The sequence below is a fragment of the Pristiophorus japonicus genome, chromosome 11 (genome assembly GCF_044704955.1).
Source record: "Pristiophorus japonicus isolate sPriJap1 chromosome 11, sPriJap1.hap1, whole genome shotgun sequence".
Taxonomy (NCBI): Eukaryota; Metazoa; Chordata; class Chondrichthyes; family Pristiophoridae; genus Pristiophorus; species Pristiophorus japonicus.
The window spans coordinates 121062010-121080643 of record NC_091987.1 but is presented as its reverse complement, the minus strand read 5'-3'; the positions used below and the strand labels follow the sequence as shown (position 1 = coordinate 121080643).

Here is an 18634-nt window from a genome sequence, read left to right as displayed (position 1 = left end):
CTACGCCATCCGCCACAGGCCAGGCACAGAAAACTGTGCCGATGCTCTCAGTAGGCTGCCATTGCCCACCACGGGGTGGAAATGGCACAGCCCGCAGATCTAGCCATGATTATGGAAGCATTTGAGAGTGAGCAATCACCCATCACTGTCCGGCAGATCAAAACATGGACAAGCCAGGACCCCTTATTATCGCTAGTCAAAAGCTGTGTGCTTCATGGGAGCTGGTCCAGTGTCCCAGTGGAAATGCAGGAAGAGATAAAACCATTCCAGCGGCGCAAAGATGAAATGTCTATACAGGCAGACTGCCTTCTGTGGGGCAGTCGAGTAGTGGTCCCCAAGAAGGGCAGAGACACCTTCATCAATGACTCCACAGTACCCACCCAGGCATCGTAATGATGAAAGCGATAGCCAGATCCCACGTGTGGTGGCCTGGTATCGATGCGGATTTAGAGTCCTGCGTTCACAGATGTAATACATGCTCGCAGTTAAGCAATGTACCCAGGGAGGCGGCGCTAAGTTTATGGTCTTGGCCCTCCAAACTGTGGTCTAGGGTACACATCGACTATGCAGGCCCGTTCTTGGGTAAAATGTTCCTTGTGGTTCTAGATGCATACTCCAAGTGGATTGAATGTGAGATAATGTCGGCTAACACGTCCGCTGCCACCATTGAAAGCCTGCGGGCCATGTTTGCCACACATGGCTTACTCGATATCCTGGTGAGCGACAACGGGCCATGTTTTACCAGTGCTGAGTTCAAAGAATTCATGACCTGTAATGGGATCAAACATGTCACATCTGCCCCGTTTAAACCAGCGTCCAATGGTCAGGCAGAGAGAGCAGTGCAAACCATCAAGCAAGACTTGAAGAGGGTAACTGTAGGCTCACTGCAGGCTCGCCTATCCCGAGTTCTGCTTAGCTACCGCACGAGACGCCACTCATTCACTGGGATCCCACCTGCTGAACTGCTCATGAAAAAAGCACTTAAGACAAGGCTCTCGTTAGTTCACCCTGATCTACATGAACAGGTAGAGAGCAGGCGGCTTCAACAAAGTGCATACCATGATAGCGCAAATGTGTCACGCGAGATTGAAGTCAATGATCCTGTATTTGTATTAAATTATGGACAAGGTCCCAAGTGGCTTCCCAGCACTGTCGTGGCCAAAGAGGGGAGCAGGGTGTTTCGGGTCAAACTTTCAAATGGACTCATTCACCGGAAACACTTGGACCAAATCAAACACAGATTCACGGACTACCCTGAGCAATCCACCTTGGACCCTACCTTTTTTGATCCCCCAACACACACACCAGTGGCAACCGACACCACGGTTGACCACAAAGCAGAACCCATCATCCACAACAGCCCTGCAGGGCCCAACACACCAGGCAGCCCAGCTAGGCCAGCTGCACAGCAGCCCAGCGAGGGCCCAAGAAATGATTCAACAACATCAGCTTTCACACCGAGACGATCAACCAGGGCAAGAAGGGCCCCAGATCGACTCACATTGTAAATAGTTACACTATTGACTTTGGGGGGGAATGTTGTTATATATGTGTTCTTGTATTTACTCTGTACAGCCACCAGAGGGCTCATTCCCCAGAGTCCCAAGGGATCCCATAATCCCTTGGGAGCACAGGTATTTAAGGCGGCTTCACAGGCTGGAGAGGCATTCTGGAGACCTGCAATAAAAGACTAAGGTCACACTTTATTTTGAGCTCGGAGCGTTCAGTCTGACTCTTTCTCCATTCACAACAGATGCTCTAGTATAGTGCACTCCACAACTCAGTTCTCGAACTTTATCAGTTATATTTGTCAAGTTATGTTAAACAACTTTTTAAGGTTATTAACCCATTTCATGAGAGAGGAAAGACACCCCTTAGTAATTTCTAGTTTTTAAAATCATACAATTTAATAAACCTTAATTTTCCATATTTATATTTGGCAAATAGAATTGAAAAATGTTGAAAAGCTCTGCTTTACATTAAAAATAGATAGCGAGAGAAAGAAATTGAAAGATACTAAAACAAAGCAAACGTGACACTGCACCCATATCATCACTAATCATCACTCTGACTGCAGCGGAAACATCTCAGATACAGAATATGCAGCACTGACTAGTTAGCTCACTTAATACAAACTACCAAAGATTTTTGAAGAACTATTTGTTTTTACCTACACTATGTATACCAACTACTGTTAAATTCTAGCATTATAATATTCCATCTCAGATACAGAGCCTATAAAAATGTAGATGCAAAATTCAGCTATGAATTATAGAATCAAAGAATGGTTACAGCACAGAAGGAGGCCATTTGGCCCATTGAGCCCGTGCCGGCTCTCTGCAAGAGCACTTCAGCTAATTCCATTCCCCCGCCCTTTCCCTGTAGCCCTGCGAAGTTTTTTCCTTCAGGTACTTGTCTAATTCCCTTTTGAAAGCCAGGATTGAATCTGCCTCCAACATCCTTTCAGGTATCCTACTTTCTAATCACTCGCTATGTAAAAAATGTTTTCCTCATGTTACCTTTGGTTCTTCTACCAACTACCTTAAATTTGTGTCCTCTGGTTCTTAACCCTTCCGCGACTCTGTCTAGACCTCCTCATGATTTTGAAAACCTCTATCAAATCTCCTCTCAACTTTCTCTGCTTTAAGGAGAACAGCCCCAGCTTCTCCAGTCTATCCACATAACTGAAGTCCCTCATCTATGGAACCCTTCTTGTAAATCTTTTCTGCGCCCTCTCCAAGGCCTTCACATCTTTCCTAAAGTGCGGTGCCCAGAATTGGACACAGTGCTCCAGTTGAGGCCGAACCAGTGTTTTATAAAGGTTCATCATAACTTCCTTGCTTTTGTACTCTATGGGCCCAAGTTTCCACAAGAAAAAAAATGGGCGCCCCTCCGAGCTGGGCGCCCGTTTTTCACGCCTAAAACGGCTCCTAAAAAAATCCTCGGTATTCTGCACCTACTTACAGGTCCTCTGGCTCTCGGCGCAGCCAGCACGAGCTGTGGGGGGGGCGGAGCCAGGTCCCGGCGCTGAAAACAGTGCAGGGACCTCTGCACATGCGCGCTACAGTCGGCACGCAAGTGCAGTAGCTCCAGGCGCCAAACTGTGTGGGAGGGGCCCGAAGCACGCAGCCCCTAGCCCTGGCCCAATGGCCTCACTGGGGCTGCGTGAATAAGGCTCCTCCCACGGCCAGCTCCTGCTCCCCGCCCCCGACCAGACCCGACACTCGCGCCCCCCCCCCCCCCCGCGCCGACCAGACCCGACCCGACACCCGCTCCCCCCCACCGGCCCAACACCCGCGCCCCACCCCCGCCCCGACCCAACACCCACTACCCACCCCCCAACCCGAGACCCGCTCCCCCCCCCCCCCGCCAACCAGATCCGACCCGACACCCGCTCCCCTCCCCCCCCGCCGACCAGACACCCGCTCTCCCCCCCCCCCCCCCCCCCCGCCGACCAGACCCGCCCCAACACCCGCTCCCCCCCGACCTGCTCCCAACCCCCCCCCCCACCAACCAGACCCGCCCCAACACCCGCTCCCCCCCGACCTGCTCCCCCCCCCCCCCGCCGACCAGACCCGCCCCAACACCCGCTCCCGCTCCCAACCCCCCCCCCGCCGACCAGACCAGACACCCGCTCTTCCCCCCCCCCCACCAACCAGACCCGACCCGACCCCCGCTTCCCCCCCAGCCCCCGACTGACCCGACCCGCGCTCCTGTTCCCCGACCCGCTCCCCCCACCCCACCCCGACCCGAGACCCGCTCCCCCCCCCGCCCCCCGACTGACCCGACCCGCGCTCCTGTTCCCCCCCCCCGCTCTCTCTCTCCCCCCCCGCTCTCTCTCTCCTCCCCCCGCTCACTCTCTCCCCCCCCCCCGCTCTCTCTCTCTCCCCCCCCGCTCTCTCTCTCTCCCCCCCCTGCTCTCTCTCTCTCTCTCCCCCCCGCTCTCTCCCCCCCCGCGCTCTCTTCCCCCCCCGCGCTCTCTTCCCCCCCCCCCGCGCTCTCTCCCCCCACCCCCCACGCTCTCTCCCCCCCGCTCTCGCTTCCCCCCTGCACTCTCTCCCCCCCTGCTCTCTCTCCCCCCCCCCGCTCTCTCTCTCTCCCCCCCGCTCTCTTTTCCCCCCCCCGCTCTCTTTTCCCCCCCCCCACTCTCTGTTCCCCCCCCCACTCGCTCTCTCTCTCTCCCCTCCCCGCTCTCTCTCTTTTCCCCCCCCCCCGCTCTCACTCCCCCTCCCCGCGCTCTCTCCCCCCCCGCTCTCTTTTACTCCCCCCCGCCCGCTCTCTTACCCCCCCCGCTCGCTCTCTCTCCCCCCCCGCTCGCTCTCTCTCCCCCCCCCGCTCGCTCTCTTCCCGCCCCCGCTCTCTCTCTCCCCTCTCTCTCTCTCTCCCCACTCCCCCCCCCGCTCTCTCTCCCCGCCCCCCCCCCCGCTCTCTCCCCGCCCCCCCCGCTCTCTCCCCCCCACCGCTCTCTCTCCCCCCCCGCTCTCTCTCTCTCCCCCCCCTGCTCTCTCTCTCTCTCCCCCCCGCTCTCTCCCCCCCCCGCGCTCTCTTCCCCCCCCCGCGCTCTCTTCCCCCCCCCCGCGCTCTCTCCCCCCACCCCCCACGCTCTCTCCCCCCACCCCCCACGCTCTCTCCCCCCCTGCTCTCTCTTCCCCCCTGCACTCTCTCCCCCCTGCTCTCTCTCCCCCCCCCGCTCTCTCTCTCTCCCCCCCCGCTCTCTTTCCCCCCCCCCACACTCTTTTCCCCCCCCCACTCTCTGTTCCCCCCCCCACTCGCTCTCTCTCTCTCCCCTCCCCGCTCTCTCTCTTCCCCCCCCCCGCTCTCACTCCCCCTCCCCGCGCTCTCTCCCCCCCCGCTCTCTTTTACTCCCCCCCGCCCGCTCTCTCTTACCCCCCCCCGCTCGCTCTCTCTCCCCCCCCGCTCGCTCTCTTCCCGCCCCCGCTCTCTCTCTCCCCTCTCTCTCTCTCTCCCCACTCCCCCCCCCGCTCTCTCTCCCCGCCCCCCCCCCCGCTCTCCCCGCCCCCCCCGCTCTCTCCCCCCACCGCTCTCTCTCCCCCCCCGCTCTCTCTCTCCCCCCCCCGCTCTCTCTCCCCCCCCCGCTCTCTCTCCCCCCCCCCCACTCTCTCTCTCCACCCCCCCCGCTCTCTCTCTCCACCCCCCCCCCGCTCTCTCTCTCCACCCCCCCGCTCTCTCTCTCCCCCTCCCTCCCCGCTCTCTCTCTCTACCCCCCCCCGCTCTCTCTCTCCCCCTCCCTCCCCCTCCCTCTCCCCCTCCCTCCCCCTCCCTCTCCCCCTCCCTCCCCCTCCCTCTCCCTCCCTCCCCCTCTCTCTCTCCTTCCCTCCCCCCCGCACTCTCTCTCCCTCCCTCCCCCCCCTCTCTCTCCCTCCCTCCCTCCCTCCCTCCCTCCCTCCCCCCTCTCTCTCTCTCCCTCCCTCTCCCCCCCTCCCTCTCTCTCTCTCTCTCTCTCCCTCCCTCTCCCCCCCTCCCTCTCTCTCTCTCTCTCTCTCTCCCCCTCCCACTCAGCGGCACGAACGGCTGCAAAATTCTCCCTGGCTGAAGCACTTTCACACAGGTAGGAAGATGGTTTATTTCATCTTTTCTTGGCTTATAAATGTTTATTCAGGTTGGATTTATTTGTATAATATTTGTAGAAGTATAAATAAGGATTTATTGTCGAATTTAATGAGTTCCCTTCCCCCTCCCTCCCCCCCACCTTGTTCTGGACGCCTAATTTGTAACCTGCGCTTGATTTTTTAATGTGTAGAACAGGTTTTTTCAGTTCTACAAAAATCTTCACTGGCTCCATTCTACTTTAGTTTGGAGTACATTTTCACTGTGGAAACTTTCAAATCAGGCGTCAGTGGCCGGACACGCCCCCTTTTGAAGAAAAAATTCTATTCTAAACTAGAACTGTTCTACCTGACTAGAACTGCAGAAAAAAAAATGTGGAGAATTGCGATTTCTAAAATAGTCCGTCCTCCACCAGTTGCTCCTAAAAATCAGGCGCGAATCATGTGGAAACTTGGGCCCTATGTTTCTACTTATGAAGCCCAGGATCCCGTATGCTTTTTTAACTGCTTTCTCAACCTGTCCTGTCACCTTCAACGATTTGTGTACATATACCCCCAGGTCTCTCCCTTTAGAATTGTACCCTTTAATTTATATTGCGCCTCCTCGTTCTTCCTACCAAAATATATCACTTCATACTTTTCTGTGCTGAACAAAAGTTACTGTCTATGTCAGCCCAATTGTATATCTTTTTTAAAGCAAATTTTCAGATTCTGGAACTTTAGTGAATATTTATAGTAAACTAACTTTAAACAAGCCCCATTTCTCTAGAGGTGAAAAACATCACCACACATGTAAAAAACGAAAACAAGAAAGGCCTCACTGGAAGCTGCCGTTGTCAGCATAGCAAAGCCTTATAGTCATTGCTGGAGTACTGACAAAACCATAAAATATTCTACCTCTAGTCCTATAAAAATCAGTTTAATCTGAAGCTGGGCCTGATTTACCCAGTTAGCTGTTAATCTCTCTCTAACCCCTTTCTGGTCAGCTAGGCTGTTAACTCTTAGTTGTCACAAAGGGGTTGTGGTGCACCTAAATAACATTGTTGTATGTGATTATCCACCAGAGGTAAAATTATATCAAATATAATATTTTCCTCTGCAGTATACATATCTCAGCTAGAGCAAAGAATCTCTATGGTAATGTTCCTAAGAGTTTAACTTACAGTTTTTATTTTTATTAATCTATCTATATTTTCTGCAATGACCATTGCTCATGGATACTAACCTTCGTGAAGTTGCTATCAGACATTTTTGGCATGAAGTCGAGTATGTTCTAATCACCTGTCAAAATGAATAGTCAGATGAGTGCTACATTTATGGATACAAGATGTACACATTTTATAATTATAAACAGTTATTTCCAACTGGCTGAAATTAATAACAAATACCCATTTGAAACTCTCTATGGCACTAACCAATCATCACAGTTGAAAATACAGAAATGCCTATTGTTGAAAAATAACCCTTCATGTCAAAATAAAGACAGTCATTTCAACCTGATAAACATCTTAACAATTTTCATCTAAAGCAGATTCTGTGGAACCCTGTAAACAGGGCTGACTATATTGTTACTGATTTTTAAAAGAACAGTTGAGAGTTGCTAACATTCTACTTGTATCACAAGATTATCTGTAATTTAATTAAATAAGGATATATTGCTCTGTGGATTTGAATGAATTGTATATGCGATCTATTGACAAGGACTTAATCTTTAGCCCATTAAACAAACAGAAATTCAATGGGCTCCTATTTCTCAAAAAAGGTAAGAAACTGACATTTTATTCTGTGAAAGTTTCCTCAATTAAGCCAGTTTCCCTCTAAGCTCTATTTTTTGCTATATTCCAACAGGTCTCATGCCAAATTGCAGCTGAGATTACACTTGCGTTGTGTTCCTGTACAGGATCAGGATCACATTATGCTTTTGGCAGGAGAAATGATGCATGGCAGGCAAACATTTTATTATTTTAATCAATATTTCACCAGTTTTATATAATTGCCATCTTTCCCATATAGTAGTGTAGTGGTTGATATTGGTTGCCAAGATGGATTTTATTGCTTTTCTGTCACCATTATTGGCAAGTTACAGTCATCCTCAACGGTTAGAAAATTATTGAATGAGATTCGAATGAGTGGAATTAATATACTCATTTGTCCTTCACATCACCTTTATATCACTGCACTTAAAATCAGGTGCCAAGTTCCACACTAACAAAACATTAGCACAGGGCACTATATATGACTAATATCAGAGATTCATGGGAAGGCGGTATGGTGTGCATCCAACTGTGTGGCCATTATACCAACCTTCAATGATCTGAACCTAGGGGCTAAGGTACTGGCATTCAAAGCTACAGAGCAAGGCGTAGGCCTTTAATTCCTAACCTGAGCCAGGACAAGCAGCAAGATACCAAGCAGAGAGAAAGTGCAGCATCTCCCTGCAGGGAAAAGGGGAAAGTCAGATCTGAGCAATCTGTGACATCTCTGGCTGGTCAGAAATGAGGGGGCATTTGCAATACCAAGGGAGCAGGCTGCTGGCCCTGTCCACTTGGCTGCAGAAATTAAGCCAGATAAATGATGAACATGGGGTAAAAGTTAACAGTTACCCAAGTAGCCCAATAAAAATACTGAAACCCATACAGTTAGCACACAAATATGGTGATTGTTTTTGGTGCTTCTAAATTATTTTCTTAGTTGCACAATTGAAGCCAATAATTGTCATTGACCTGGCAAAGTCTACTTGTATATCTTCCTGCTTACATAAATCAATCTCAGAAAGTTGACACATTTCTATCTTCTGTGTATAAAATCTAATTATCTTGAACTACAAAGCTGTGGAAAATTCACATGGTTATGTTGCTTAACAGAATATAAATGTACACATATAAAAACCAAAAATGCTGGAAATACTCAGCAGGTAAGGCAGCATCTGTGGAGAGAAAAACATTTCAGGCTAATGACTTTTCATCAGTTCTGATAAAAGGTCATCGACCTGAAACATTAATGCGGTTTCTCTCTCCACAGATGCTGCCTTACCTGCTGAGTATTTCCAGCATTTTCTGTTTTTATTTCAGATTTCCAGCATCTGCAGTATTTTGCTTTTGTATAAATGTACACGTTTATCAGCCCGTGATTCTAAAAAGTCACATCTGTCATCTAATTCCTTGTAGTTTTCAGTGTGTAAATCAAGATCTTTTAATTTTGCACCTCTCACTTTGGATGTCCATTACATTTATTACATAACTCAGCCATTATTTATCACCCATGGGTTCCATTGTGCAATCAGCTTACTCTCACAGGAAACCAGACATTTTTCAACAAAAGTAACAAATCAAAAAGTATAAAATAAATGGCTGATAAGGGGATACAATGCAACGTCTATAGATAGGTGGCTGAAAGAAAGGAGAATAAAGAGATATGGGAACAAGCGGGCACATGGGATTAGGACTAATGCTCGCATGTGGGGATAAACAACACAGATTGGATGGGCCGAGCGGTCTGGTTGCATGTAATTATTTCTAGGTAATTCAGTCTACATGGAGTCCCTCATTGGTTTGTTTGTGCATGAATGTCATTTAATCATATGTAAATCACCAGCGATCATCTATAATTCCATGTATAATAGCTTTTTTATTCTCAAAATAATGGGCAGCAAGATATGTTTTTGAACAGAATCAACTGGTTGTCCAATCAGTCACATGGCAATGATAAAGAACATGACTGGGTCCAGTGATTCGGGTCATGCTTTATGAAAGAGGATAACTGCAATAACAAAAAACATACTGAAACGTCTTTTGTCGGCAAAATTGAGAAGGCCATTAATAGATGTACCTTGGATAGCTGTGTATTGTAAGGAAATGTCAGCTAAACTGAGTCAGTCTGTGTGACAACTTATCATTTTCAACATTAGTTTAGATAATATGTTTGATTATAACTTGTTTATAGTATTGGTTTTGTAAAAAAAATGTTTATTACTTCAGGTGTATATATTCTTTAAATATATAATTTTACAGCGTAGCTTGAAGTTCTGCCAGCCTTCACAGTCAGCCACTAATGTGTAACTTGACAAATTTTCTGGAATTTTTTGAGGATGTTTCCAGTAGAGTGGATAAGGGAGAACCAGTTGATGTGGTATATTTGGACTTTCAGAAGGCGTTCGACAAGGTCCCACACAAGAGATTGATGTGCAAAGTTAGAGCACATGGGATTGGGGGTAGTGTACTGACATGGATTGAGAACTGGTTGTCAGACAGGAAGCAAAGAGTAGGAGTAAATGGGTACTTTTCAGAATGGCAGGCAGTGACTAGTGGGGTACCGCAAGGTTCTGTGCTGGGGCCCCAGCTGTTTACACTGTACATTAATGATTTAGATGAGGGGATTAAATGTAGTATCTCCAAATTTGCGGATGACACTAAGTTGGGTGGCAGTGTGAGCTGCGAGGAGGATGCTGTGAGGCTGCAGAGCGACTTGGATAGGTTAGGTGAGTGGGCAAATGCATGGCAGATGAAGTATAATGTGGATAAATGTGAGGTTATCCACTTTGGTGGTAAAAACAGAGAGACAATTATCTGAATGGTGACAGATTAGGAAAAGGGGAGGTGCAAAGAGACCTGGGTGTCATGGTACATCAGTCATTGAAGGTTGGCATGCAGGTGCAGCAGGCGGTTAAGAAAGCAAATGGCATGTTGGCCTTCATAGCAAGGGGTTTTGAGTACAGGGGCAGGGAGGTGTTGCTACAGTTGTACAGGGCATTGGTGAGGCCACACCTGGAGTATTGTGTACAGTTTTGGTCTCCTAACCTGAGGAAGGACATTCTTGCTATTGAGGGAGTGCAGCGAAGGTTCACCAGACTGATTCCCGGGATGGCGGGACTGATCTATCAAGAAAGACTGGATCAACTGGGCTTGTATTCACTGGAGTTCAGAAGAATGAGAGGGGACCTCATAGAAACATATAAAATTCTGACGGGGTTAGACAGGTTAGATGCAGGAAGAATGTTCCCAATGTTGGGGAAGTCCAGAACCAGGGGTCACAGTCTCAGGATAAGGGGTAAGCCATTTAGGACCGAGATGCGGAGGAACTTCTTCAACCAGAGAGTGGTGAACCTGTGGAATTCTCTACCACAGAAAGTTGTTGAGGCCAATTCACTAAATATATTCAAAAAGGAGTTAGATGAGGTCCTTACTGCTAGGGGGATCAAGGGGTATGGCGAGAAAGCAGGAATGGGGTACTGAAGTTGAATGTTCAGCCATGAACTCATTGAATGGCGGTGCAGGCTAGAAGGGCCGAATGGCCTACTCCTGCACCTATTTTCTATGTTTCTATGTTTCTATGTAATAAGGTCCTGTAACAATGGGTTAATAATGTTTACCTGCATCAGCTCAGACCGGTGATGGGACTGATGGAGAGGCACAAGTGTCTCCATATCTTTTTGGAAACTTTAAAAAAGTTATAATAGATTCATTTAATTAAAAGCATAATTTTGTGTATTAAAGATGTTATGCCATCGACTGGCAGCATAGCAGTCCCTCTAACATTCTGAAAACTAGGTGTGCTCAAATAGTCAGACAGAATAGTGTTTAGCAAAACCTGCACAACTCCTAAAGCAGCAACTAAACAAACATAGGTGATAAAGAGAGTCAAGGGAGTCAGTTATTCATATCACTTGTTATTTTATTTATGCTTTGACACCATTTGGTATTTTTATTAAAATGTCGTATTAACTGACAAACAATAAAAGTCTCAGATGAAAAATGTAATTTATTTCAACCGAGCCTCTCACATAATCACTTTCTGATTGACTGAGTTCAGCTTCCCTGATGTCACACTCAACAAATGCCAACTCTGAGTACTCAGTTAATCTGCGTAATAAAAATATTGAATTACACAAATGTTCATTTGTCACAGAACTTAAAAAAAATCAAAGCTGAGAATGTGATTTGTATCAAACAATACATTATGAAGTAACTAAGCCAATTACACATAGGGATAGATTCATACAATTAACATAAAATTTGCTAATATATGCCAATGAAGTTCAACCATGGAATTTACCCAAAATACAACATTAATGTGAATCTATTTCATTAAAAAATAACTGCAAGGCAATAAATTACATAATGAAGTCACAAGGTCACCTCTAATCATCACGTATTTATGCATTAGCTTCCTGCCATTTGATAGAATAATGGAAATCAAGGACAGTTATTGATTGGTTAAATTCAGCAGTTTCATTGGTTGGATAATATCGGCAAAGTGTGGTGCACTTGGAAACCAGTCTATCTCAATCCTCCACAAAATGCATATGTGGCACTATTGTTTGACCAGGTGGTATAACAGGAATGCAATCATTGCATTTCACGTGCTGTTGCTGCGTCATGATAATCCCGGAGGATTAAAAACACCACTAGAATGTTTAGAAGCCCACACAGCTGAGTGTTTTTTCTGCATTTCTTCATGAAAAATCAACATACATGAATTTCTTGAAAAGTTTACCATGTGTCAGAGGTGCCAATGAACCAAGCAAATTGGCGGATACTCAAGTCGATGTAACAGGTCAGTTATTGGTCTCAGCAATCATTCACCACGTAGAATGCAATTGGGGGCCTTCAACATTTATCACTTAAATAGCAGAAGTGGTCAGAAGCACAAGGTTTTAAGCTTAATTTTTCAAACAGTGACCAGTGCCTCCCTATTGAAATTCACTATGAAAGACAACTTTAGTGATTTGCTGTTGTTTGGTTGAGCAGCCATATTTTTAGTGCCTCAGCAAAACAAAATGATTATGGGCTGTCATATTAATTTAGTCCAAAGTTGAAACAAATAAATTGAAGTGTTCTAAACTAACATAAGCATTGCAATTAGTGCCTTATTTAGGATATTACAGGTTACAAATTGGTCCGATTCTGTGAGGCTCTGTGCCGAGCACTCTGGATTTTGGAACGGGAAATTGTTCAACCTCCGAAACCTCCAGTCCAGATCCAAGGTTGTTTCAACCTCTGTCATTGAATTACAGTATGCAGATGACGCTTGCATTTGTGCACATTCGGAGTCCGAACTCCAAATAATCGTTGACACCATCACGTCTGGGCCTTACATTAAACATCAGTTTACCAACCTTCCCCTGCCAGACAGTACTGCTCCCCGATTATCAAGATCCATGACGAGACCTTGGACAATGTGGACTACTTCCAATACCTTGGAAGCCTATCAGCAAGGATAGACATCAATAATGAAGTCCAACACCACCTTCAGTGTACCAGTGCAGCCTTCGGCGGCCTGAGGAAAAGAGTGTTCGAGGACCAGGATCTCAAACCCGGCACCAAGCTCACGGTCTACAGAGCAGTAGTGATACCCGCCCTCCTATATGCTTCAAAGACATGGACTATGTACAGTAGGCATCTCAAAGCAGGGGAGAAATACCACCAACGCTACCTCCGCAAAATCCTGCAAATTCATTGCGGGATAGGTGCACTGTCAGCGTTCTCTCTCAGATCAACATCCCCAGCATCGAGGTATTGACCACACTTGACCAGCTCCGGTGGACGGGCCACATTGTCGGCATGTCCGATACTAGACTCCCAAAACAAGTACTCTATTCCAAGCTATGTTACGGCAAGCGAGCCCCAGGAGGGCACAGAAAATGCTTAAAGGGCACCCTCAAAGCCTCCTTGAAAAAATGTAACATCCCCACCGACTCTTGGGAATCCTTGGCCCAAGACCGCTCAAAATGGAGGAGAAGCATTCAAGAAGGCGACGAATACTTCCCGAGTCTCTTCGCCGGGAGCACGCGGAAGCCAAGTACAAACAGCGTAAGGAACGTACGACAAATCAAGCACCCCACCACCCGTCCCTCCAACCACCGTCTGCCCCACCTGTGACAGAGACTGTAGGTCCTGCATCAGTCCCATCAGTCACCTTAGAACCCATTTCAGTGTGGAAGCAAGCCATCCTCGACTCCGAGGGACAGCCTGAGGGGACTGCCTAAGACGACTCTGGATTTTAGACTAAAATGTTCTTTAAAGTATTTCAAGGCACTGCTGCCATCTCAAGCTGAATGTTATGATTTGGGAGAAGCCTCTTATCCTATAGCTTTTAAAGCCCATATAAAATAGATACATAGTTAACACTTCAGGGCGAAGACCTTTCGTTAGAACTGGAAAAAGTTAGAGATATAACAGGTTTTTTAAACAAGTGCAGAGGCAGCAAAAGGGGGAAGGGGAGGAAAGAACAAAAAGGAAGGTCTGTGATAGGGTGGAATGCATGAGAGATTAAATGACAAAAGGGATTCCAACCTATCACAGACCTCCCACCTTTCCCTGCCTCTGCACTTGCTTAAAACCTGTTATTTGGCCTGAGATTTGCGGTCCGGATGACAGCATATTAGTAGCATTCAGCGTCATTCCACCTTTGAAACTGAATGCAACTTCAGGATTTGGCGCATGCACAAGTGCATGTGTACAGTGGCATGTGCAAGTTGAAGGAGCATCTACACAGTGGCAGATATGTGTGCACCCTGTACGTCAGTATGCAATCGTGCATTATGAAGCTAGGTTATGTTGCAATGATTTGATGCATGGAAGATACAAGTGCAACAAGGCTTTCAATTGTATCAAAGGCTTTCAATTGCCTTTGTTATCTCTAAACTTGACTATTCCAACACACTTCTGGCTGGCCTCCCACATTCTACCCTATGTAAACTAGAGGTGATCCAAAACGCGGCTGCCTGTGTCCTAACTCGCACCAAGTCCTGCTCACCCATCACCCCTGTGCTCGCTGAGCTACATTGGCTCCTGGTTAAGCAACGCCTCGATTTCAAAATTATCATCCTGATTTTCAAATTCCTCCATGGCTTCACCCTTCTCTATCTCTGTACCCTCCTCCAGCACCCCCACCCCCACCCCCAAGTCTGCACTCCTCTAATTCTGCCCTCTTGAGCATCCCTGATTATAATCGCTCAACCATTGGTGGCCGTGCCTTCTGTTGCCTCGGCCCCAAGCTCCAGATATCCCTCCCTAAACCTCTCCAACCCTCTACCTCTTTCCTCCTTCAAAACACTCCTTAAAACATGCCTCTTCAACCAAGCTTTTGGTAACCTGCACTAATTTCTACTTATGTGGCTCAGTGTCAAATTTTTATCTCATAATATTCCTGTGAAGCGCCTTGGGATGTTTCACTATATTAAAGGCGCTATAGAAATACAAGTTGTTGTTGTATGTGATTAATGACATGAACTATAATTCGCTATGTTGGTCAGAATGGTTCAAATTCTGATTTTGTGATTGTTTTATAAATGAGTAGAACACAAAAAGCAGAGGTAATTGTAAAACCTATACAAGTCATTGATTAGAGTCATGGAAATTTGTGGCACGGAGGGGGCGATTCGGCCTATCATGTCTGTATCGGCCGGGGAGGAGCTGTCCAGTCTAATCCCACAATATTAAGGGAATCAAGGGATATAGGGATCGGGCGGGAAAGGGAAGTTGAGGTAGAAGGTCAGCCATGATTTTATTGAATAGCAGAGCAGGCTCGAGGGGCCGAATGGCCTATTCCTGCTCCTAGTTCTTATGTCCTTATGTTGCACCTTAACTATGCCCTGCTGAAGTATGGGTATGCATGAGGTGCAATGACTGATTTGGCATGCATTACCGCTGTGGCTTGGAAGTATGCATAAAATACAATGAAAGAGCTGTAATGCTTGCCATATATGAGCAGTAAATGCAGAACGTATTGCCAGTGGTGCCTTAGAATGATATGGGTATGCACAAGATGCAATGTAAGAGCTGCAAGACTAGCCACACATAAGCAATAAATATGGAACAAGTTGACAAGCAACACTTTGTGACGTGTTCTTGGGCCCCTGAATTGGCAAATGGTACTGTTCGGTAGTCTTACCATGCCACATTCCTTTGTCCATCTTCTCTCACGTCCGTTCCCAAGTCCTGCAGATACTGTATGGACTACTGAGCCTGGCTGCCACCTTCCGATAGACAGGGTGCTCTGTTGTCCCTGCAGATGGTGCCACGAACTGCCGAACAGGGTAACCTTTCTCACACCCACCTCATGCAATAGCATGTCCACTTTGCCAGCTATTAAAATTTTGGGGTCAGGACTACATCACTCCATCATTTAACCGCAGATTCTCTTTTTTGTGCTTCACACTGGGTTTTCTTTCACTTTGTTTTTCCTCACCACTTCTGCACTGTCCCCATCACCCACAGCCTGAGTCAGGCCTGCACTGCCCCCGTCACCCACAGCCTGTCAGACCTGCATTGCCCCCGTCACCCACAGCCTGAGTCAGGCCTGCACTGTCTCCGTCACCCACAGCTTGAGTCAGGCCTGCACTACCCCCGTCACCCACAGCCTGTCAGACCTGCACTGCCCCCGTCACCCACAGCCTTAGTTGAACCTGCATTGCCCCCGTCGCCCACAGCCTTAGCCGAACCTGCACTGTCTCCGTCACCCACAGCCTGAGTCAGGCCTGCATTGCCCCCGTCACCCACAGCCTGAGTCAGACCTGCATTGCCCCCGTCACCCACAGCCTGTCAGACCTGCACTTCCCCCGCCACCCACAGCTTTAGCCGAACCTGCATTACCCCCGTCACCCACAGGCTTAGCCGAACCTGCACTGTCTCCGTCACCCACAGCCTGAGTCAGGCCTGCATTGCCCCCGTCACCCACAGCCTGAGTCAGACCTGCACTGCCCCCGTCACCCACAGCCTTAGCCGAACCTGCACAGCCCTCTTCACCCACAGGCTTAGCCGAAGCTGACAAATATTTCAATTCCAGTGTGAGCCTTGATAAAGGCTGAAAAATATTTGCCTTCATATGCAGCCACTTATCTTTAAATAACACCTCTTTAAATTTGAGTGTTGGTGAGATCTTTCATAGCTCTCTCAATTCTACCCCCCAAAAATAAATTCAAGCTGTTTCTCAGTCCAAAGATGTGCTGATGTTAATTATTGAAATGAGCTGACCTCATCAAGCTGCAGTCAGTCAGCTTAGTGCGCTTTAGCACACGACCAAGAAAATCATGGCTAAATGGCGGTCTGCAGTAGACAAACCACTGCACTTATATACCCACATCTGAGCTCAGAAAACTGTTCAATACAGTCTGCTATGATTGATAGGTTGTACTACACTCATTACATCTGACAAGCCTTCAGTTTATTCTCTGGAACAATTACCTTTTCCAACTTATGTTATATTTGAATTTATATGCAATAGGAAAAAAGAGTGGGGAAGAAGTTCTAATTACCGCGCTTCTGATTTTTACTTATGTTACAATCCACTGACGGTAATATGTTATCTACCAAAAATGGTCATAATCCAAAAATGAGACACTGGAAAATATGGCATGTGATAGTCTTTTACCTAATACTACTTTAGTCTTCTCTATGACGATGGAATCACTTACATTTAATAAAATCTAAATCAAAACCCTCTCATACCTTTCAATGTCCTTTTTATTTATTGCAAAATATTTTATTAAGGGGTGACATATTTTGTAATTCAGAGGGTGCATGCCCGAGTTCTAATATTGCCAGCTAGCCAAATGCACCAACCTCAGCCATGACAACTTTTATCATTCTTGCTGATCCTGCTAGGTGAAGAACTTAACAGAAGCAGTTTACTGCACCTTTGGGACAGTGAATCCTGACAGGTGTCTCTCACTCTGCTATATGCACAGTTTCTATTTACAGGTTTATAATGGTGCTGCATTGACAACAGTCATGCAGAAGGCTGCTGCATGGATTAACCTGGCTTCCTGGTTAAACAGAGAAGTAAAAACGTAGTATGAGAGGAAGAGAGTGATGCAAAAAAAGATACCAAATACACCTTTATTCCAAATGTGGCTTTAAATCAATTATTTAAGGTAGAGTATTTTATCAAAGTATTCAAAAAATGTAATTAATTAAATATCACATCTTTGTAATTAACTACTGCATATATAACTTAATTTGCATAAATTAGGATTTATCATTAGATGAACATAAAAGCATTTAAATCTGTAGATACATCAGGACTTGGGTGTTTAATGCAAATTCTGAAGCACTTTGCTGCTAGTAATGGTGATCAATAATTGTTTTTAAATCATTGCAACTTTTAACATATTTTAATGAAAGATACTTTTCAGCAATGTGCACAATTAAATGTAAATAAATTATCACTAGAATAATGTGCTTCTGAAATACACTGCATATACTATTACTGTATTTAGGTACTTTTAACTGTTACTCAGTGTAGATGCTGGGTTCAATGACCTTCCTATCTACATGTATTCATCCTGCTTTAGTGTTCAAATTAAACTTTGCCGAGAAATGGATCTTTCCATGCCACCTCAAAACAAGCACATCAAGCAAATGCATCTAATCTTTAAAAAATATTTTGGATATTTTGTGTAATTGCGTATTTTTCCTTAGATTACCACGGCAACTGTTTAATGTATGACACTCTGTTCTCTTGAAGGTCACCATTCTAGACACCCCACAAATTAAAAATATAGCAAGTGGGAATTCTTAGCTCATAAACCTACACGTGTTTCCTTGTGCTTTGATCAGTATTACTGTTGCATCTGGTGGAGGGCAGTCTTACTAGTCCATGGTGAAGATCAACTCCTGGTTTTGACTGATGCCAGCTCATGGGTTCGTTATCGGTGGCCTTTCCAGTCTCAAAAGAATGACTGATGAAACAGAAAGACCACCACCACCAACACGTCCCAAGACTGGCTACCTTCCTCCTGTCACCTTGTCTTGATGTCAGACCATTTCTTATTAATTTCGGCCACCTCATCTAAAAATCTCTCTGTGAGCAGACAACAGTTGACAATCCAGTGTGATATGTTGGAGAAAATCACTGTGGTCTGTATGTTGATCGAATTCAGTATTACCAAGTTTCCAACTTTGGTAATCTTGTCATCAAAGTTGGAATATGGCACCACTAATTCATGAGGTGGGGAAAAGAAAATGTTTTGTTGCTAACTGGTCAGCCATCTAAATCATTCAATGAAACCTCTAAAATCCTGCCAATTTATAAAATGACTAAACTCCAAAATTAATATTTGACCCAAT

At 46.4% G+C, this 18634-nt stretch overlaps 1 protein-coding gene across 4 annotated transcripts in view; it reads right to left on the bottom strand.

The window, feature by feature from the left end:
- Positions 1-18634, bottom strand: part of rai2 (retinoic acid induced 2) — a 100287-nt gene that overhangs the window by 79558 nt on the left and 2095 nt on the right. For all 4 annotated transcript variants that reach the window (XR_011595875.1, XR_011595876.1, XM_070893966.1 and 1 more), the window contains exon 2: positions 6793-6848. Coding sequence is in view for 1 of the 4 variants with exons in the window: in XM_070893965.1 (XP_070750066.1) it covers positions 6793-6825 (33 nt within the window). In the remaining 3 variants the exon portion in view is untranslated. The remainder of the gene's footprint in view (positions 1-6792; positions 6849-18634) is intronic.